We start from the raw sequence: 21,942 nt of genomic DNA, 5'->3' as shown, positions 1-21,942 counted from the left end.
CTGTGAACTGATTTCAGGCATTTCAAGATACCGAACGGTTCGTATTAAGGTTATACTGAACGCTAGAGCTTCCCACGGAAGTACTTCATCATGTTCAAAAATATTTAATCCCAGCAATTTTCACATTGTTCTTATAAAAACAGACATGTATGAAGGGAAATGAAATGCTTAGTACATTTTTGGCACATTTTTTTTTGTTTTTTTCTGTTTTTTTTTTCCTTAACCTTTACAAATTACAAACACACCTTCATTGTTTTTAAAGGAAAAAAACCCTAAGTCTCAGCTGTACACTGCAGAGATGCACTAACATCCCTAAACTAGAGCAGGCTCCAGGACACGGCCACGGCTGCGACGGCCGTTCTGCAGGGAGAGGAGAGAGCCGCCGGCACGGGCAGCGGGGCAGCGATGGCCGGCTCCGGCGCGGAAGGGCTCAGCCTCGGCTCGGGCTGGCTTTCAGGGCCGCTTTCTCCCTGCTTTGTTCCCCGGGAACTGGCCTGCCGGCCGAGCGGGCTGCCCGCCTCGCTTTCCCCAGCGCCTTCAGCCCCGCCGCGTTTCCAGGCCCGACGCGGACGCCGTCGCCGAGCTCCGAAGCCCGGCGCGTCGGAGCCGCGGCCGCCCCGGCACGGGCCGGAGGAGGGGGACGCCCCGCGGCGGCGGGAGCCCCCCTGCTCCGGGGGCGCCCGGGCACGCGGCGGGGACCCCTCGTCCGTCGCGGTTACCCTGAGATGCGACGGGCGGACTCCGGCCTTTGGAGGCGCTCGGCTTTTCTTGGCGGCGGCGGTGGTCGACGTCGCTAAGGAGAAACGAGCGGTGCGAGCCCAGGCGCGCTCGCCTGCCCGCTTCCCAGCTTTCCCGCGCCTGCCGGCCGGTGCCGCCGCGACGGAGCCCGTTGCTGCTTCTCCGTGGAGCCGCAAGTCCTGGTCCGTGCGCCTCGCCCCGCTCCGCTGCCGCAGGAGGAGAGGCCGCCGCGGCCCCAGGGCGCCCGGGACGCCCGGAGCAGGGGCAGCGCCGCCGCGGGGGGGGTCGGCTGCCGTGGGGGGGGCTCGGCCCGGACTCCCGGGGCAAACGCTGCGCCTAAGACAGCTCTTAGCAATCAACTGCAGGCTCTTGCAACGGAGACAATTTTAATTTTTGACAACATAAAATCTGCAAAAATCCCTTTGCATGTGGCCAGCGCCGGGGTGGTGACGGGGGGCCGGGGGGGGCCGGGCCGCCCCCGGGCCGCCCCAGCCTCGCCGGGCACCGAGCTCTGCCCCCTCCTCGGCCGCTGCCTGCCCCCGGCGCCCGGGCGCGGGCTGCCCGGAGCTGTGCAACACACCTACCGCAATTTAAATAGAATAAATACAGTGAAGAAAACAGTAAAATCTTCAATAAAGAGGCAAAAGGAAAGACAACAGTAGGTCCGGGGGTCCAACCAAACGCCACGTCGTCGCTGGATTAGTTACTGAGGAAGTTCTATGAGAGTAAATTAAGTTCACAGCTGGCGACTCGCCCATCGCTGTCTTTATATCGAAACTTCGTATTCTCTCGTTTCCTGAAATGAAGAAAAAGCAGTTTCAGGGCGGCAGCTGGGTTCCCCCTCGGGATGATCACCCCATTCCCGGGTGTCGTTTTGCTCCTGAGGAAGCGGGACCCCAACCGCAGGCCCGGGGGGTGGGGATCCCAGCCCCGGCTGCGGCCGCTGCAGCCGCCGAGCCCCTCGCTGGCGCCTGCCGGGCCTGGGGCTCCCCAGCGGCGCTCCTCGGCACTCTTGCACTGAAAGGCTTTCCTAATATTTGAGTCTCGCTGCAATTAAACCCCATTTTTTCCTGTCCTATCCACTGGGACATACAGAGCAGATTCCCTTTCTTTTTTTTTCAGCACCTACAATTTGTTCCTAAATTTTTTTCCCCATATCCCCCTCAGTCCTCCCTTCTCCAGCCTAAACAGCCCTGTGCGTTCAGGCTTTCCGCCTGAGGCCTCTTTCCCAGGCTCAGCTCGCTCTTGCAGCCTGGGACAGGCCGCCGCAGCGAGCCCTTCCCCGCGCTCCCTGCAGCGCTGCCCGCGCGGTCAGTTTTGCCTCCCCGTCCCAGCGCACTGCCGAAACGTGCTGGGCTCGTGACTCGCTGCAGCCCCCGGGGCCTTCCCCGTGCGACTGCTCCCGCGCCGCCTGCTCCCGTCCCGGAGCCCTGGGGCTGAGTACTTCCGAGTAAACACGGGACCACTAACGCAAGGGTGCTGAGCGGCTGGACGGTTCGCTCTGATGTCTACGGAAGAACCCGGCGAGAGAAGGGGCTGAAGTCACACCAACAGCAGGACTCTAAAAGTATTTAACGATTCGGGGCCGCTGGCACACGCACGCTTCCCGTAGCCACCCCGAACATTCGCAAGTCCTGATCCGGCTGCGGACTGCCAGGAGCTGGCTCGCGACCTGGGACTACCGAGCAAACGGTGCATTTGGAATCACATCTTTTGAACGATGCGTATTGTGCTTTCTGCTTGGTAAGCCTGCTCCTGCGCTGGCTTTTCCCTGCTTTTCTCTTCAAACGCGACATGACGTCTGTGTCATGCAGCCCGTGCTCCCGTGCCCCTAGTCCTTCTGGGCTGCGGCGCTTTCAGTAAGGTGCAAAACAGAGGGAGAACCACAGCAAATCGCATGATTTGGCACCGCTGCCGCGGCCGGAGGACGCGAGGAAGCGTGTCCCGTGCTTTCCCAAGCCCGTGAGCGTTTTCCGCCGCCTCCCGGGAGCCGCCTGCCCCCTCGGCCGCTGTGCCGCGGCTCTCGCGCGTTCTATGTCCCCGCGTCACCTCTCGCCAGGGCTGCATGACCCCCGTTGAGTTTCGGGGCAGCCTCCACCGCGAGCAGCGCTGCCGAGACCCGAGCGGCAGCGGCCGTCCCCTTCCCTCCTGGTTGCCCCCAGGACGGGGTAAGACGGCACACCGGTTTTTTCTCCTTTGGAGCCTTGCAAGGGACGGCAGGGAAGGGCGCCGCAGGCGACTCACCCCTGTCTCATAGATCGGGTTGTCGAACTCCGTTTCCACCGTGATCTGGCTGTACGGGTGCGAGTACATGAGGGGCAAGCGGAGGCTGGAGTAGTACCTGCACCTGGGCGGGCAGACGCAAGAGTCACAACCGCCGAGCCGAGCAAACCTGCCGTGTCCTGCCGGATCACCCCGTCCCTGCTGCCCTCGGCTCCCCGGGGCCCGGCAGCCGCGACGGTCGGGTGCGCGCCCTGCACCCCAGCAGCGGCAGCTCCTACCTCGTGATATAGATGTACGCTCCCCCCAGCAGCAAGGAGATGATCAGCACCGGGATGAATATGGCCAAGGCCATATTGCCCCCCTCGAGCGATGTCTCTGCAGCGGCTTCTGCTACTAAAAAGACAATATCCGTTACGCTGGCGTTTGCTAAGCACCCTGCGATGCCCCTCTGCCGCCGCTTCGCCCTGCCGCCCCGGCCGATGGCTGGGCTCGGGGGAGAGGAGGCCGACAGCACCTCCAGGGAGCACGGCGCGCTGCTCCGGCCCTTCTGCTCCCTGCAATGTCAGTGCATTATCCAACCCGCCCGTTGCAGCCCTGCCGCGTCCCTCCTGCTGCGCTGCCGGGTTTTGCACAGACGGAGCACAGCCCGATGCGGGGCACGAGGTCCGGGGATCGAGGGTGCGGGATGCTGCACCAGCTCCCCAGCCCGAGGGCACAGCCAGCGCACCGCTCCAGCATGGCACGGCACGGCATGGCACCATGCAGCACGGCACAGTGCAGCACGGCATGGCACTGCACGGCACGGCATAGCACGGCATGTTGCTGCATGGCATGGCATGGTGTGGCATGGCATGGCGCTGCACAGCACAGTGCAATACGGCATGGCATGGCACTGCACGGCACGGCATGGCATGGCATGGTGCTGCATGGCACAGCGCAGCACAGCACGGCATGGCACGACATGGCACTGCACGGCATGGCACAGCACGGCATGTTGCTGCCTGGCACGGCATGGTGCCACATGGCACCGCGCAGCACGGCACGGCGTGGCACAGCATGGCATGGCACAATGCCACATGGCATGGCGCAGCACGGCACGGCACGGCATGGCATGGCACGGCGCTGCACACTTCCGTGGCACGCCAGGGCTCGGCTCCCTGGCGGGGGCACGGGCTCCGAGGCTCTGGGCTGTGCGGGCGGCTCAGCCGGCAAGCGCGCGTCACTCACCTTCCAGAGCATGTTCGAAGCTGTCTTGATTCACTGGAAGAGAAACAGGGAATTATTGGCACGTGTCAGCCGGGCTTCGGGGCACCGGCAGCTTTCTGCAGAGCGTGAAGAGCTCTGACGTGCCCGATGCGGATTTGCTTGCCCTGCCTGACGCCACCCCGGGAACGGCCCGGCACGAGGCGTCTCCACACCCCGTCCAGGCCCAAACCGCACTGCAGACTTGCAGCTTTTCATGGGCTTTTGGGCTCTGTGGACCCGTGCACGGGGCCCGTTCCCCAGAAGACTCGTTCCCCGGGACGGGACACGAAGAAGCAGCGATCAGTGAGTGATGTGCTGCCTTTCGATGGCCGCGGGAGCGCAGGCGGCCGTGGAGCGGGCTCCCTACCTTTGCAGATGGGGAGCGGCCCGCTCCAGTGGGACGGCTGGCCCAGGATGCACTTGATGGTCACCTCCCCCATGAGCTCGAAGCCTTCGTAGCACATGAAGGTCAGGGACTCTCCTGGCAGGTAGAGGCGTTTATAAAGGATTTGGTAGCCGTTTTCCGGCAGTCCTGGGTTATCGCAGGCGAGTGACTCTTCAGCTGAAAAGGAAGATGCGCCAGGGTGAGCCTAAAGGGTTTTTAAAGGAAAGAAAGAGCCTGGAAGACAGTAGGGAAAGGAACTGCTGAGATCCGACCTCGTCCAGCTTTGGAGTAAGTCAGACCTTCTGCACTACCCCACGGGGCTGGACACGGTCTCGGCTGGCGGAAAGGGCTCTCTGCTTCCCCCGGGAAATCCCCAGAGCGAAGGGCAGGAGCGGAGGAGAGAGCGCGGCTCCGCGGGGAAGCGCCCCCAACTCACAGACGCAGTGCGGGAGCCGCGAGGTCCAGATGGGCGTTCCCGTCTCGCGGCTGTAGCACGTCAGCAGGGAGCTGCCCTCCAGCACGAAGCCGGGGTTGCACGTGTACTGAATGGTGGTGCCCACCAGCAGCACCGGGTCCGAGATGAGGCGGGTGGAGTGCTCCACTTCCCCCGGGTCCGTGCAGTACATAACTGCGGAAAAAGAGCTCCCGTGAGCGCAGGAGCGGGAGCGCTGCAGGCGGCCAGCAGCAGCTGCGAAGCGGCGCGGGGAAGGGGACGCAACGGGGGCCGGCAGCTGGCTGCCCGGGCCGTGCCAGGCGGGAGGGGGCTGGCGCTGCTTCGGGGGCTCGGCTGAGCCCGGCGACGCGGCGCGCGCGGCCGGCGCACTTACTCTTCTCGCAGAACGGGGGGTCGCTGCTCCAGCTGAGGTCCCACTGGCAGGTGAGCGTGTCGCTCCCCACGATGTCGTAGCCCGGGTCGCACTGGTAGGTGATCTTGGCCCCTCGCACCAGCTCCGTGTGCGACGTGGTCTTCCAGCCGTTCTGGATCTCGGGCAGGTCCGAGCAGGAGTCGTTGCGGGACACCTCTGCGGCCGAGGAGAGACCCGCCGTCACCCCCGCGAGGGAGGCCCCCCGGCAGGTCCTCCCTCCCTGCAACTCCTCCTTCCCGGAGAGATTTCCAGCGCCGCGCACGGCAAGCGGCACGGCCGTGGCAGGCAGCGGGTGCCCCACGCTCCGGGTGGGATTTCCCCGGGGAGGAGGGAAGGTGCAGCCGGGGCAGGAGTGGGCTAACGGGGGCTCTTGGAAGCATCTCCAGCCTCCAGGCGTGGGAAAACCAGGCCGAGGGCAGTGCTGGTACCGGAGGCAAGTGTCTGCGCTGCGCTCAGGACTAAAAGAGCAGTCTGAGGACATCAGGCTCAGGTTTGGCTGCAGGTGCATGGTGCCCTGCAGCAGCCGCCGCTGCACGCGGCAGGGATGCTCGGGAGCTGGTTTGCTCCGGCAGGCGATTTCCCCGGCCTCGGCCCTCGCACACCCGGCGCTGCACCGGTGCAGAGCCCGGCCCGGCATGCTGCAGTGCACCGCGGCGGGGACCGGCCGCCTCGCAGGTGATCTGCATTGCAGCTTGCTCGCTGCTTGCCGTAACGGGGGCTGACAGCACTGCAAAGAAAACATGCTTGGAGCAAGTCTGCCAGAGAGAGGCCGGCGCGGGCAGCAGCGGGCAGCGAGAACAGCACGCAGCCATGGGGAAGGAGCGCTCTTCCCAGCCTTTGTCCTCTCCTTGAGCACCAGCCACCCCGGTCCGGCAGGCATGGGCACGCGGAAGGTCTAAGCTCCTCCAAAGCAAGGAGCTGTGAGCTGGGAACATCCTTTTTGGATCCCAGCAGGCATTGGCTGCTGTGACCTCTCGCAGGATGATGTTTCAGTGCCAGCCGCTTTGAGTCCAACAGAAGCGCTGGGGGGGATCCTGCACCCGTATTTCCTGCAAATTTTTTCCCCCCTCTGTGCTCCTCTGTAGTTGCTCCAGGCCAGAGCAGGCTAACAGGGACCGAAAACGCCGGTGCCCTCTTGCAGGACGAGCCTGGAAGAGGGGAGACGTATGGGGACACCCAAGAAGTGATCGACCCAGAGAGCCGCAGCAGGGCTGAGATTTCTCTGCAGAGGCTCTCTGGGAAACATGCTGGGATACGGGAGGAGTGTTGGTGTCTCTCAGCAAATGTCCTGGCTTCCAAAATTGGCCCCCAGAGACCATGACACAGCCACACGCCATACCCTGTCTGTGCTGGCCCACGGGGCAAGGCAGCGGGGTGGCAGGCAGCGCCGCACTCCCACCTACCTATGTAGTTCATGATGAATCCTTGCCCCTTCCCAAAGATGAGCCCGGCCGGGTCCGAGTGGAACTGGATGGTCAGGTCGGGGCTGGAGGAATAGAGCTTCTGGGGACCGCCGCTGCCCACGAACTGGCCCAGGATGCGGGCGCTGAGCTCGTCCCCGTCGTAGATGGTGAGGATGTCACTGTTGGTGATGTTCAGGCTGGAGAGGAGAGGTCGGTTAGGGAGCAGCTCGCGGGGGACGATGTGGTGGTGCTGGGCGCCGGGGGTGCTGGCAGCAGGCACCTGCCCCGGCTCTGCCGCATGCTGAGTCCAGCACCGAGCCCCATCCCTGGGCGCGATCCCGGGAGCGTTCGGCAGGGACGAGCCGGGGCCGTGGAAGTGCTGTCGGCTCCTTGGGGCAGGACAGCGACACCCTGTCGTGGAGTGACACCAGCGCTTCACGCCCGGGGTCCACAACCCCGTCCCCAGGGTGTGAAAGGCGGCTCCTGGTTACAGCAATTCTTCGGAGGCGGCAGGACGCGTTCCCAAGGAACGCTCTTCCCGCGCAGGTTTCCCTCGGCAGAAACGGTTGAAGCGCGCTGTTTTGGGGAGCAGTCCTAACAGAGCGCGGACGCCCGGCTCTCCCCAGGATTAGCGCGTGGGCCTCGTCCCGGGAAGAACCCGCCGGCTGCCGGCCGGTGCGGCCGGGAAGGTGGCATCCCCGGCGCGGCCACCCCGGCCGCGAGCCTCTCGCCAGCAGAGAGCAGTGGTCTCCCAGCGATGGAGCCTGCTCGCGGCAGCAGGAAAAGCCTTCTGCTGCGGGCGAACGTCACATCTCGCTGCTCCGCCGGGGACCCCAGGGTGCAGCCCGGCCCCGCGGTGGTGCGGCCGTGCCCCCGCGGTGCCCGACGCCACGTGCTGTCGGGTACCAGGCGCCGCGGGGCTGCTCTCACCCACCCACTGCAAAGGGGCTCTGCGCCCCCCGTGCCCCCAGCACGAGCAGCACCAGGTCCCGGAGCGGGTGAGCCCTTGTCCTGAGCTGTGGCACCAGGAGCCTTCCCGTCCCGTCACCGGTGCCAGCCCGCCCGCCGGCACGCGCCTGGCCGGGTCGGTGCAGGGTGCGGGCAGGCTGCGGCTCCAGCGTTTCTCCCACCGCAGCAGGCACCCCAGCGGCTCGCCGCGGCTCGGCTGCGCGGGGAGCAGGACGGGGGGGCCGACGGGGTCAGCTCGGGGGAGGCGCAGCTGCAGCCTGCCCCGCACAGGCCCCTGCGCTCGCCTGCACCGCAGCGCTGCTGCAGCAAGCCAGCGCCCAGCTCGCCTGCGCCCTGGCTGCCAAAGTGGGGCTGCGCAGCACGGCGTCGGGCCGGGACAGCAAAGGTTTTGGGCCGGGACAACAAAGGTTTCAGGCTGGGACATCAAGGATTTCAGGCTGCAGCACCAGGTCCTTCGCCTCCCCATGGGGCAGAGGGGCCGGGGGGCACCGAACGCAGACGTTCCCAGCGGGGTCCGGCCAGCTGTGCACGCACATCTGTGCTAATGAGGGAACCAGGACGTGCTCGGCCGCTGCGGGACCCCTGCCCTGCACGTCGGCCCGGCTAACGCAGCCTTGTTTGGAGACGCCTGAGCTGATCCCCAAATGTTTTGTTAAGAATGTTCTTGGAAGGCGCCCAGCTAATCCCCATGGCAAGCTGACATTTGTAGTAAATCTCTGCTTTCTGTCAAACATGATTTTCTCAGTGACATTTATGTTTGATGACTTCAAATCGCATGGCCTCCAGTTCTGCTCAGCCCAAGCGCCCACAAAGCTGGCAGAGGAGCACGGAGAGCTCTGACTTGTGATTTTTACAGAAAGCTTTAAAACCTTTAAGACTCTAAACCCGTACTTGAAACACGGTCTCATCTTGGAAACCCAGAATAGCATCGAAAGAGCTTCTCTCGGCATTCACCACGTTCTCATGCCAAAAGCTCCCGGCTCGGCCCGTGCCGGCAGACGGAGCCGGGGACCCGTCGAACGCCCACGAACTCCACTCCGCCGCCCCGCAGCTCGCCGAGCCGTCGCCGCACCAGCGCACGAGCGGGCTGGCAGTCGGGCAAACCAAAGCACGTCGCAAAGAAATGTTGGTGCCACAAGAGGAAGAGAAGCCAAGACAGCGGCGGGAGGGCTGGGCGCCTCCGCCGAGCCCGGAGCAAGGCGCTGGGCGCCCCTGGCGAGACCGTGGCGCATGGTGCTGCACGCCACGCGTGCCGGCGTGCCGCTGTGGCATCGCTCCCTGCGGCACAGAAGCCATCGCAGGAACAATTAACTAGTGAAATTAATGGGGTAATGACTCTTAATTTACGGAGCAGCACTCCCTGCTATCGTCGCCTTCATCCGGGCGATGAGCGCATTACAGGGGATTGAAAACGCTCCGAGGGAGGACAACAGGGAAACACTGCCTGGGTGTCCGCGGAGGAGAGGAGCGGCGGTGCTGCGCAGCTGCCCGGGCTGAGCACCGCCGGGCAGACCAGCGCCCAAGTCCTACTCACAGCTGGATGTCCAGGAAAAGCCGCTTCTCCTCACCGACGTGGACCCTCCAGACGCAGTCCTCTCCCTCCGTGTAGGGCTCTGGCCAGTTGGGGGACAGGATCACCCCGGCCACAGCGCTCAGCTCCCCCCCGCACATGGCTGCAAGAGCAGAGACAGACGCAGCTCAGCCCTGGTCCTGAGGGCTCCTGGGGCGTGAGGTGCCCTGTGTCACTGTGACCTGACCTGGCGCCCTGCATCGCCCATGCTGCGCCCTGCAGTGCCCGGCCTGGTGCTCATGCATTGCCCATGCATCGCCCATGCAGCACCCTGTGTCACCCGACCCGGCACCCTGCATCGCCCATGCTGTGCCCTGCATTGCCTGACCCGGCACCCCGCATTGCCCTCGCGGCGCCCTGCATCGCCCGTTCAGGGCCACAGCAGCAACCACCGACCTCGGCACAGCGGCTCCGTATCGTTCCAGTACGGGTCCCGCATGTTGACGCACTCGATGACGGCGGGGCCCTGCTCCAGGGAGTGCCCCGGGTCGCAGGTGAACTCCACGGTGGTGCCCAGGTTGTAGGTGGGGTCGGAGGTGGTGAAATTCCCGTTCTGAATGTAGGGCTCGTAGCAGTGGCCCCGCTCGAAGGCTGCGAGAGAAAGCCCAGCTCAGCGGTACGGGTGGCGTGCCGGGTGCTGGGAGCGCACCGCTGTCCCAGACCGGCCCGTGCACCCGCCGGGACCCTTCCTCCATCCCGGCCCTTGCGCCCGCAGCACCGGCTCCCAGCACCGGCTCCGCTGGGGGCTCCGGCTCTGCAGCCTCCTCCGCCGGGAACCTCCCTCCGTCCCTGCCCGCCTCGGTGCGGCAGCAGGCCGCTGCCGAACGGCCTCTCGCTACAAAGGCGCTGAATTGCGAAGTGCGTTTCCCTCCTGCCGGGGCCTTCGGGCTCCCGCCGGCGCAAACCGGGGCAGCACTGCTGAAACCAGGCCTGCGGGAATCAGTGCGGCGGCGGTCCAGCCTCCGCTCTGAAGCTGAGAGCGGCGGTTTAGGGTTGGTACGAGCGATCCGAGATGAGCGCAGCGTAACGGCATGTCGGGAGGTTTTTAAAGCAATAGCTGTTCACGCTGGGCACAGATTATGACATTTTAGGACCGAAATAGCGCCGAGGTGGCTCAAACAGCCAGCATGGGGAAAGAAAGTTTGCAAGAAACTGCACAAACGCTCTTGCACTCCAGCGAGACGGCCACGGCGGCAGGCAAACGCCGAAGGCGAGGGCGCGCTCAGGGCAGCACGGGCCGGTTTCGCGGGCTCGTCTGACCTGACCGTTTCTCCATAGGGAAAATACCATCCCCGGGGGCCAGGGCGAGGCGAGAGCCGCCACGGCCGTGCCGAAACGGGCGCCCCTCACCTTCGAAGCGGATGTTGAAGGCCGTGGCGGCCGCGGGCTCCTCTGCCACGAAGTCGATCCGGATGGCGGAGCCGTCGCTGATGACGCCCTCGAAGGGCACGCTCTGGGCGCGCAGCGAGTCGTAGAGCACGGCCGAGCCGTTCGTGGCCCCGCTGCGCACCACCATCCTGCCCGGAGACACACGGCCCCTTACGCGGGAAGAGCCTCCCCACTCCCGCGCGCAGCCGGGGCTGCGGGATGCAGCTGGGTGCCTGCCCGCCCCGGGGACCCCAGCGCGGGGGACCGGCCCTGGGGACCCCAGCGCGGGGGACCGGCGCTGCCCCCGGGAACGGGCGCTGTCCTTGCCCCGCTCGCCAGCGCTGCTTTCTCGCGCTCTCCGAACACAATATTTTAAGGAAATTATGCAAACAAAAATCCGCCGGCCAGATCAGTCTCTTTTATTGCGTCATAAACAGGGGCTTTATTCTTTGATTTTACTACAAGTCATAAACCTGTTTTACTGCCTGTTGCCAGAATGAATTTTTAATGCTGTTTAAACACAAGCATCAGTGCCGTAAATGTGTGCTTTGTGTTACGGACGCCGAGAGCCTGGGCTTTGCAGCGGTGACGAGCGGCGCTGGACACGTGGGTGTCCCGGGGGGGAGCGCTGCGTGCGGGTGACGTGCAGTGTGACTCAGCGCACGAAACACCTAAACTGCACTTGAACACCTAAATCAGGAACCTCCATCCCTGCACCGGGACCCTCCTCTGCCCCTTCCCGCCCCGCGGCCGGCTGGGCGCCTCGGGGCCGGCGTGCACCCGCGCCGGAGCTGGCCGCAGCCTCACCTGTCCTTCTCGTTCAGCAGGAGCTTCTCAAAGTGCAGGTGGAGCTTCTGGCCCTGGGGGGCCTCGATGGTCCACACGCAGGACATGCTGCTGGTCTGGTTCCCGGGGTAGCTGGGCGACAGGACGCGGCCGATCGTGGCGTTGTGCACCGTCCCGCCGCAGGGCGCTGGCAACGCAGGCACCGGCACGGTGAGGCGGGCGCCCAGCGGGGCGGCACGGCAAGGAGCACATGGGGGACGCGCGGTTAAACGCAGGGAAGGGGGCTGCCACTGCTGCTGGGACCCGGGAACGGCTCCGCGGGGCTCGACGGGGAGCTGACACCCGGGGCCAGTCTCGGCTCTTGGGGCTGCCCAGCTCTTGCCTGGCTTGGCTGGGCTTTGTTTGGTGTGCATGCGTGCACGCATCTGTATGTGCAGCCGTACACCCGGAAGCCGTGGTTTGCCTTTCTCTTTCTGCCTAACCAGCACAGAGGCTCTGCTGCCACTCACACGCAAACCTGGAGCGACTCTCCCCCACTGCATCGCCGCAGTCACAGGTTGAACTGTGAGCAGAATTTGGCAGTTTTCCCTCTCTCCTGCGACCGTATTCACCGGCAGTGCAAAGCAAGCACTGTAATTCTTTTTTTCTTTTGGGATTGCAGTTTTCTTAGCACTTATGCTAAATAAAAATGACTGTACCTGAACAGATTGGTTCTGGGCTGCTCCAGTGGGGTCTGGAAGCGTTGATGCACGTAAGCACCTTGGGACCTTGCAGCTCATACCCCAGGTGACAGTGAAAATGAGCGATGCCACCCGAGTGCAGATCCATCACGGTGACGTCGCCGAAGTCGGGTCTCCGTGGAAAGCTGCAGCTCAGCATGAACACTGCAACGAGCACGGCCGTGTCAGCGCGCAGGGCTGCGGCCGCGGGGTGGCCGAACGCGGCGGTCGCGCTGGGTCTGCCCGGGGGCACCGGCAGGCCCCGCGGCCGAACGCGAACGAGCCACCGAGCAGCTGCTTTTCTACCTGTCTCTGCTTTCCACCAGACCCAGTTTCTATTTTAAAAAGAATTTGCTGGCAGTCATTTATTTTTTATAGCGTCTCAGGAGAAAAATAGATGTTTAGCGGGAGCCTGCGCAGGAGGAGCTGCCGCCGGGGAAGAGCAGCGGGGCGAAGCGGGTCCGAGGGCCGCGGAGGAGGCAGCGGGACCCGGACACGCGGCGAGGCAGGGGCCCGGCTGCGCGGGGGGAGCCGTGCGCCGCGCCGCAGCGCGCTTCCCGCCGGGGCTTCCCGCTGGCCACGGTCCCAGCCGGAGAGGGGGCCCGAGCCGCGACGCGGGAGCGGAGCGACGCCGGCTCCTGTGCGGCACCTACCCTGGTAGTGCAGCTGGAAGGTGCCCGGCGCCTCGTCCGGGAACGTGCGGAAGTAGACGGAGATGGTGTTGGTGGGACTGCGGATCACCTGGCCCTCCACCAGCAGCGTCTGGTTGGCCAGGACCACCAGGGCCTCCTCGTCCACGCCGCGGATGGAGAGCACCTCTCCGTCCGACAGGTTCACGCTCTTCACCTGGGGGCGCAGAGGCGAGACCCGTGAGCCGCGGCGGAGGGAGCGAGGGGTCCCCGGCGGGCGCCGGCGCGCAGGAGCATCCCGCCCCGCGCACCCCTGCCGACTGCCCCCCACGCTCGCGGTCCGGCCCGGCGTTGCCCCGTGTGGGCTGCTGCCCAGCTCCTTCTCGCAGCACTCGCAGCAAGCGAGCAATGCCAGCACCTCCCCGAGGGCGGGCTGGCGCACGCGTGCGCCTGCCGGCAGGATCGGCGTCTGGAGAAGGGAGAGCATCCTTCCCGTCTCCCGCTCAGACGGGGCCGGGGGCAACTTCCTTATGGAGGGGAAACTGAGGCAGGGAGACACGGAGCCCGAGTCCCGGGGGCATCGCGCAGGGAGGTACCAGGCTCCGTGCCTGGCGCTCCACCTCCTCCCGCCTCTCCCAGCTCCTCTCTGCTTGGCACCGTCGGTGCCCGTCGCCCTTCACACGGATCGAGGAGGCAGCCGAGGCCGAGGCCGGGGCAGCGGCTCCGCGGCCGTGAGCTGCTCCCGAGCCGCCTGTCCAGCCGAGGGGAAGCAGTCGGCCTCGCGCGAGCCCGAGGGACAGCCGCGCCGGCTAATCCCTCTCCTTCCCCGGGCGCCCGCAGCTAGAGCAGCTCGTCTCAGACACGTTTTAACCCCGGATCCCCTTCTGCAGCAAAAGTTACTCCGCTTCTGCTGCCCTGCTGACACTCGGGTTTCAGGGCAGGAGCATGCAGGGATTTGGGCAGGTCGGGGAAGTCGGTGAGGATTAGAGGGGGAAGAAGGAGGGGGCCCAGCGGGGCCCAGCAGCCTCGGACCGATTCGCGCCTCCACGAGCTTCCCCTGACACGGGCTCCCTCCTCGCTGCTCGGGAGCAAAGGGGGACTCAAACGGCAAATGCATCTAATGAGCACTCCCAAAATACTTTAATTATTATTTGGAAATAGCTGGAAACCAACCTCACATTTGCATTTCATGTCCATTTAGCTTAATAAATAGGCCCATATTTCAGCAGAAAGCCGCTCATCAGATCATTTGTTTCCTTAAGTGCGTGAAGACCACGGCTCTATATTTAGCGCCCACCAAAGCTTTGCCTGTGGTTGCACGCGCGCCCAACGGTGCTGTGACGGGGGTTTGGGGCTGCCGTCACCCCGGCGCACAGCCTTGCCCGAGGACGGACGTGCTGCGGCGCTGGGGGCCCGGCGCCGAGGGCCCTTCGACAGCGCCTTGCTGGGAGCCCCGCGGCGCCATTTGCAGCATTTTGAGTCTTTTGATCTTTTGCTGGAAGAAGCGAGATTTCCTCTGGAGAAACGACACCCAGGCTGTCGAACAAGCACCCTGCCCCAAAGCGCCGTGAGGCCTAACTGGGGGCCAGGAAAGCCCAGTCCTCGCTGCGTTCGTTCTGCTGGAGGCAGGGCTGCAGGATCCGGCCCTCGAGGGGTGCCCGGAGCCGTCCGGGCTCCCAGCGCTCCTGCCCCGGGCACTGCCGTGCGCTCACGCGGCCCCTCGGGTTTGCAAGGCGGCGGTGCTGCAGCTCTCGCCGCACAGCACTGGGAGCGACTGGCTGACTCGGGGGCAGAGCTGCAGCAGAGCTGGCCAGTTGGACAGTGCTTTTATCCAGAAAGAGCTGATGTGCCAAAAAGGACTTTGTTTTGCAGCAGGGTGCTGGGTCACTGCAGACGGTCTCTGATGCAGCCAAATTGCTTGCAACAGCAGCAAAACCAGCGGGACTGCAGAGCACACCGGGCACTCGGGGCGGGCCTGGGCGCTGGATCCTCGTGCTGCCCCAGCCGATTTCTTCCTCTCCCGGTTTTACCCCGAGCTGGGAGGCAAGCGAACGCTTCGCCCACGCGTGCGCACGTGGCGGCAGGGAGGGCGATGCCGGCGTCAGGACGTCCCCGGGGCAGAGCTGCTTCGCTGGCGGGTCGCCAGCTCCCGCGGGCGCCCTGCGGCGAGGCCGCGAGGCGCCCCGTGCGCCGGGGGTCCTGCGATCGCCGGGTTCGTCCCGGCTCCTGCTGCCGGCCGGCGCTGAACTGCGCGGGATGGAGACGTGCCTCGCCGGGAACCGCGACGCGCGCACGCTGCGCCTGCTGAGACAGCTCAGATCTGACCATCAACAAATGCAGTGAATTAAATGTTATTGGGGATGAATTATCTGGAGGACGTGATCCCAAAGAAGCCAACCGGGCTGTGCACGACGCTAATGACTTCCCTCCAGCTCTCACCGGCGCCGGGTTTTGCTCCTGAGCCTCCTCCGAAGCGCTGCGCAGACCTTCCCAGGGCGTCTCTAACACGCTTTGTTCTGGAATCACTCGGAGACAAACCTGCTCCCAAACTAGTTTCCTCTGGTGACGACTCGTATGAAACACACTATCTAGTACCAAATCACTCTCGCAAATTAAAAAGAGAAACGTTCAAGAGTCTGCCACTGGAGCAGCAGGATTACCGCTGAGCTGCTCTGCTTTACTGCTGCTTTTCTGCTTCTCGCGGGCTGCTGGCGGGGAAGGGGCTTCCCGCGCGCGGTCTCTTAGGAGAGGGGGACGACCAAGGCGCCGCAGCGTTTCCCCCGAGCCCACGCGAGACGTGGCAGCCCCTGCCCGACGCAAGGTGCCGCCTCGCTGCCGCCTGCAGCCCAGCACAACTCGCCAACCCGGTAACTCCCGTCTCGGATGCGCCCGGAGCAGGGATGTCGCAGAAAGACCCGCGCCTCTCCTCGGCCGTGCCGGTGGGAGCGCCGTGCCTGCATCCTCGGGGGACCCCCTGCCTTCCGGATAACTGGCAGTTACAGGCGGATGCGGCGGCCGCGCGCCAGGGACCGTCAGCCGCCTGCAAGGGGACCATATGTGCGACTTCCTGCCGGGGCTGCGGAGGACAAGTTCTGCTTTGATCGAAGCCTGAACCAGTGGCAGCTCCTGAAAAGCCTGCTGGGAGGCGGGAGGGTTCCTTGACTCCAGCTGTCAGGCTTGCTCACCCACTAGAAAATCTCTTTAAGGAAAGTCTATTTCTTGCCAAGAGAATTCAAGATTTTTAAAAATAAACATGATTTAACTAAACATTTTTAGAGCTGGCTGCTCTGCAGCTCCAACAGCCACATTGCCGAGACCCAGCTCGCAGGGGGAAGCCGGGGCCAGGCTCAGAGGCGCGTGGGGAGAGCTCCCCGGGGCCCCCGCAGGATGCCGCGAGCGCCCAGCGCGGCGAGCGGCGCCGGCGGCGAAGAGCCCCGGCAAACCCACAGGTGCAACGAGCTGCGGCCGTTCAGCAGCCGGTGGCGCCGCAGCCCGTCCCCAGGGCCCCTCGCTGCCAAACCCGCGTGAAGAGGCTGCTGCAGCGCGTTGCTGCGGGGTCGAGCCGTCCCGGCAGGGCAGCGCTGCCTCTCTCCTCTCCAGGGAACGGCCGGTCAGCAAGGTCTCCCCTGCTCCTCTCCATCCCGGAAGCTGGGAATCACATCCAAGTCACTTAAACGTGAACCAATTGCCCACGTCACTGTGCGGCAGTTGAGGACGTTGCACGGCGTTGCTTCAGCACCTGCCCGGTGTAATTAGCTTGGGAGCCACCGAAGCTCGCAGCGTTTGTACAGGGAAAATAATTAGAAAGCGATGGAAGAGGTTTCATCAGCACTAGGCAAAACGAGAGGGAGGAAGGGAACGACCGCCTCATCCGGCGGCGGCGGCACCGGGCGCTGCCTCCCGGCGGGGCGCGTGCGGCACGCGCGGGACGTCCCCGGCGGCGAGGGGCTGGGACGCCGAGCGGGGGCTCGCGGCCGGGTGTCCGCTCCTGCAGTGACGCCTCTGGGATTTAATTCCCTCGGCTGCTGCCTTTCCAGGCGCTTCGTGTCGGTCTTGCAGACTTCCCGGCGAGCAGCCTCGCGAGCGTCCCGTGGAGGCGAGGAATTTCCCGCCGCGAGGTCCGGAGCAACTCGCCCAGCCGTGCGGAGCCTGGCGTCGTGGCCGGGGTGACTTAAGATCGGCTTTCCATGCAAACAGGGACAATCTTTCCGCATGGCCCTGTCTCCTCCGCTGGGCTCATCACTATATATCGTACATGACATCTCACGCGCAGGCTAAAGAGAAGAAATAAATCCATGGTGTCTCGCTTGCCGTGAACGCTATTCCTGACTTCCTCGGGACATAAATCATGCCGCTCGTGCCGTCCAAGTGGTTAAAAGCCTTCTCCAGAGCTCGCTGCCGTCAGCAATGGCTGCGGCGTTTTTCGAGGCCTCGGGGCCCGAGCGCGGCGGCTCCACAGGCGACGGGTGCGTGCCGGCGGGTCGGAGGACCTGCCGGCTCTGCCGCGCACTGCCTGCACCGCGCGGGCACGGCCGGCGCCGCGGAGGCCGCTCCGCCAGCGCAGAGCCGCCTCTGCCGCGCGGTTTGTCTGAAACCCTCGGCAGCATCGGCGAAGCGAAACGCAAAGCTCGCAGGGTGGAGAGGCTGATTTTATGCTCCATTAAAACCTCAGCTTACAACGGAGCAAGGTCAGGAGTGATGTCGCTTGATGGATTACGGACAGAGGCAAATTTACAGCGGAGCAGTTTGTCTTTAGCACCCTGTGGATTTGGGAAGACGGCGGCATTGCCATGCAAAAGCGTCCGAGATGTGCAAAGCGCAGCGCTCGCCCCGGGGGCCGCCGCCGCCTTCCTCCGCCGCGGCCGCCGTTGGCGGTGGCAGTCGTGTTAATGCACGTTCTTAATCACACAGATTAAAAGTTAATGGATTTTAATTGGGTACAAATTGTGGCATGGGGAAAATGCAGGAGTAAAGGAGGACTCCAGCCCGTGGTACCGTGACTGTGAGCTGACTGTGTTTGAAACGCGTCTCAAGGATGCTTAGAGACGGCTCTTCTGCTTACAGGCCGGCTCTCTAGTCCCCGTGCGAGCCCCACCGCGCCGGCCAGCTCAGCGCGTTCCCAGGAGCAGCGACCCCGCGACGGGGGAAGCCCCTGCGCTGTGTCAGACCCGGGTTTTGGGCTGGCCCAGCCCCTAACGAGAGCGCGGGGGCTCTGGCCTGGCTGCCAGTCGTCGTCTTTACTGTGCAGGTTGTGCTGCTTTCTGCATTTGCTGCGCACGGTGTTCTTCACTGCTGCAGACGGTAATTGCTAACGTATCTGCAGGCTCCTTCCTTCGTGAGCTTTGCTCTGGCTCGCTCCCCTAGCCCCCGTCCCCGCTGCCGGCTTTGGGCGTGAGGTGCTGGCTCGTCGGCGTGTTTCGCGCCGAGCGGCTGCCGCTGGGGAGCGGCGGCCCGTGCCCAGCATCGCACGGGAAAGGGGCTGGGGGCGCCCGCCCGCCGCCGGGGCGCTGCTCCGCCGGGCTGCGGACGGCGCCGCCGCGAGCGAGCCTGCGTGCCTGCTCTGCGGACTGCTTGCCGGTGTCGCTCTGTTCAATTAATTGCACGGCGTTTTAAAGCTGTGGTCACGTCTGATGTTCAGACTGTGCCAGCTCCCTCGTACAGCTTATTTATTGCAGGGCCTCAGAAAAATCCTGCATTTCACTGGCGCCGCGGCCGCGCTCTGGCCCGTGCCCGGTGCACGCCAGGCGCCTCCGCTCGCCGCCCCGGCTGCCGCCGTGCTGGGGACGCCGGCGGTCGCGGTGCCTACCTGGAGCTCGACGCCGTAGCCGGTGTAGACGGTGACGTTGTAGGTGCACTCCAGGTAGCTGTGCCGCGGCAGCGGGGGGTAGTCGGTGGAGTCGATGTAGCCCTCGGGCTCGTAGAAGCTCATGCTGCAGAGAACTGGAGGCAAAACCCGTGTTAGCTACGGCCGGGCTGCAGGCAGGCGGCGCGGGGGCCGCGGGCTCCCCGTGCGCTCCCCTTCCCCGCTTCTATTTCTGAGCGGAGAAACAGGGCTAAGGACACAGCTCTTTTCACCCGAAATCCGAGGGTATTTCTGCAGGATGGCTCCTGCAGCCCATCCAGGGGAAAAAACCGGCAGGAGCAGGGAAAGGGGCAGCGAGAGGGCAGGGGCATGTCCGCGTCCCCAGCCGTCACCTTGGCTGCGGGCCCCGAAACTCGCGGCGCCCCAGCCCCCCTGCTCCGTCCCCCGGCAACGCCGAAACGCAGGTTCTGGGTAGCCGGAGACGCAGGCGGTGCCGGCCGGCGCTGTTTCCAGCACGAGCCGTTCCCAGCCAGGGCCCCCCTCGCCCCGGGGCCCCGCGCGAGCCGGCCGGCGGGCGCAGCCCTACCTGGGCTGGGCTCGGTGGTCACCACCGTGGTGGTCACGATGGTGGACGTGGTGGTCTCCTGGCTCTCGTCCCACGCCGAGCCGTTCGTCCCGCTCTCGGCGCCGCTCGTCCTGTTAAGGGCGGCGCTGCCGGGGGCCGCCGGCACCGCCACGCCGGCACGGCCCGCCGCCGGCTCCGTGGCTCCCGCGCCGCCGGGGGCCGCCGGGGGGACGGGCAGCGCCGCGGGGCTGGCGCCGGCCTCGCCGGCCGTCCCGCCGGCCCCCGGCCGCGGCTCGGCGGGGGCTGCCTTCGCCCCGCGCGCCCCGGCCGCCGCACCGGCCGGCGGCCCCGGGCTGGGCGGCGCGGCGGCCGCGGGGGGCCCCGGCGCCGTGGGCTTGGCCCTCGGCTGCTTCCTCGCTGCGGTGACTTGCTTTAAAGCAGGCGGCTTTTTCTTCGCCGGGAAGGTTTGCTTCGCCTCGGGGCCGGCGGTGGGCGCCGGCGGGAGGTCGCTCCGCCCGCGCCGCGTGGTCTCCGCCGTGCCGGCCGGCAGGCGGCCGGGCGCCGTGGGGTGGCCGCGCTCCCCGGCGGCCCCGCTGCTCGGGGGCTCGTCCGCGCGGAGGGCGCCCGGGCGCCCGGGGCCCAGCGCCGCCTCCGAGCCGCCGTCTGCAAGAGAACGGGGGAAAGAGGCGCTTTTTTGGCACTTCTGGGCAGGGAATCGGGGCGGCGCCGGCGGCGCGACAGCAGCCCGCCCGGGGCGCAGCGGCTGCCCGGGCGCCCGCCGCTCTCGCCGGCGCGGTAACGGACCCGCTGCGCTGCGGGTGCCTGCTGCAACGCCCCGGCCCCGTCGCGCCGCCTCGGCGCCGCCGTTCGCTCTCCTCATCTAGGGCTCAGCTGCTCAAAGGTGCGCTTGCTCGTGCTGAGCTGGCTGCTCTGGCTCGGGCTGCATGAAAAGCTCCTGTTTTCGCAATTGTCCTCAGCAAACCTGGTTATTTCCAAGCGGCTGATGAGGCTGCGGCTCGCTCCCCTTGCCTGCCCCGCGCTGCCGGCCAGCCGGGGGGCAGATTAACTGACTCCCTCCCGTCTCCCGCATCGCAACACCGCTCGGCTTTGGAAAGTCTCTCCTTAGGCCGCCTGTAACCTTTTGTATTGGGCAAAGCCGTGCACAGGAAAGAAAGATGAAGCAAAGCTACCCCGCCACAGCTCTAGCCAGGGACTTAATTGCACGCAATCCAGATTTATTCACCACCAATAGGTCTGACTGGGCTGCAGTCCACAGGGTAAAATAAGCTCTCACCAGCACCACAGCTCTATAACGTGTTGCATAAAGTGCAAGTTAATAGAACCACGGAGTCAACGTTTTCCATGGAAACAGCAGTTGCTAGGGAAGGTACTTAATACGCTTCACTTAAGGACCATCGCTCCAAGCCGAGCATCCCCGGCGCTGCATCCCCCAGGCACCGAGCAGCGGCGGGTGCCCCGGCCGCAGCGCCAACGGCCCCGCTGGCCCCCGAGCCGCCGAGCCGCGCTGCCCGCCAGCTCCGCGGCCGCCGGCCCTCGCCCGGGCAGAGCCCCGGCAAAGCGCGACAGACCCCGGCTCACCCCGAGTTAATATCACAGGTCCTTTGAACAAAAGCACAGCACTTATTTGGGAGTGTGACTTGATTTTGCACATTTCAAATTCTCCTGGTTACAGTACGCCTGGGATGAAACGGAAGAAAGGGACGTTTTGAAGTGAATGTGAAATGCGGGGACGGTTCAGGGTTGTTCTCATAGGTGAGCACACTTCCCCGGGGAGTTTAACCACCGTTTCCGTTTAGTCTCTGATTTTAATGCCTTTGAACATTTGCTTCTGATGTTTCAGCCCGAGTTTCGCTGTTACCCAGCCTTCGAGCTCGCCATCGGGAGGTGCGTGCGCCGAACGCAACGGAAACGCAGCCGCGCTCCGATGGGGGCTGTTTCGCCCCGTCCGCGCGAGAGAGGCCAGGCGGGCGCTGCAGCGGCTGCTTTCCTGCCCGGCCCGCGGGACGGTGCCCGCGCGGCTCGACCGCCGCCGCCGCGGGGCCACCGCGGGCGTTGAGTCTGCAGCGCGCTGGCTGCCGCCGCCGCCGGCACCCGTCAGCTCAGCCGCGGCGCCCGGCGGGACGGGGCCAAGCTCGGGGAAGGAGCTGCCCGAAGGGCTCCCGGCGCGGCGCCGCGAGGTGGTCCGCGCCCTGGGGGACAGAAGTGACCGAGGGCAACCTGCCTCCCAGCTCAGCTGCGGCTCCGTCCGGTACAGAGCAGATGTTCTCCACAGCTGGCGGGCAGAGCGCAGGATGAGGGCAGATGTGCACGGGAGCAGGGCGGCCGCGCTCCGGCGCTCGACAGGGCCAGGCCGTTTCGGCCGCGCGCGGAGTCTGCTCGCGACGCCTGCGGCGCTCGGCCGAGGCTGGCGGGCCCCCGCTGGGAGCCTTCCCGGCAACGGCTGCTTTGTCTCCTCAGCCTTGAGCGCTAAACCATAACCTCGTTGCAGCTAATTGCATAAACACCAGGACAGAACGGGGCAGACCATCCGCGAGCGCGGACGCGGTTGGCGGAGGAGCTCGGCTGCGGGATTTGCTCTGCGGAAACGGCCAGGCGGGAGGCGGGCGGCGGGGCCGGCCGCGTCCAAAGCCCGGCTGATAGCTCCGCTCCTCC

At 65.4% G+C, this 21,942-nt stretch overlaps 1 protein-coding gene across 1 annotated transcript in view; it reads right to left on the bottom strand.

Moving 5' to 3' along the window:
- Positions 1-88: 88 nt before the first annotated feature.
- Positions 89-21,942, bottom strand: part of SEZ6L (seizure related 6 homolog like) — a 35,205-nt gene continuing 13,351 nt past the window's right edge. The window contains exons 2-18 of the mRNA XM_068911515.1: positions 19,606-19,932; positions 19,291-19,470; positions 18,708-18,841; positions 12,926-13,118; positions 12,252-12,437; positions 11,575-11,740; positions 10,750-10,916; positions 9,796-9,990; positions 9,364-9,502; positions 6,861-7,057; positions 5,419-5,613; positions 5,028-5,219; positions 4,574-4,768; positions 4,189-4,221; positions 3,240-3,354; positions 2,983-3,085; positions 89-1,534 (exon numbers count right to left, since the gene is read on the bottom strand). Of these exons, the coding sequence (XP_068767616.1) occupies positions 1,505-1,534; positions 2,983-3,085; positions 3,240-3,354; positions 4,189-4,221; positions 4,574-4,768; positions 5,028-5,219; positions 5,419-5,613; positions 6,861-7,057; positions 9,364-9,502; positions 9,796-9,990; positions 10,750-10,916; positions 11,575-11,740; positions 12,252-12,437; positions 12,926-13,118; positions 18,708-18,841; positions 19,291-19,470; positions 19,606-19,932 (2,747 nt within the window). The 3' untranslated portion in view covers positions 89-1,504. The remainder of the gene's footprint in view (positions 1,535-2,982; positions 3,086-3,239; positions 3,355-4,188; positions 4,222-4,573; positions 4,769-5,027; positions 5,220-5,418; positions 5,614-6,860; positions 7,058-9,363; positions 9,503-9,795; positions 9,991-10,749; positions 10,917-11,574; positions 11,741-12,251; positions 12,438-12,925; positions 13,119-18,707; positions 18,842-19,290; positions 19,471-19,605; positions 19,933-21,942) is intronic.

This window comes from Struthio camelus, chromosome 17 (genome assembly GCF_040807025.1).
Source record: "Struthio camelus isolate bStrCam1 chromosome 17, bStrCam1.hap1, whole genome shotgun sequence".
Classification (NCBI taxonomy): Eukaryota; Metazoa; Chordata; class Aves; order Struthioniformes; family Struthionidae; genus Struthio; species Struthio camelus.
The sequence above is the reverse complement of the archived record's forward strand: the minus strand, read 5'-3'. Positions and strand labels throughout refer to the sequence as shown.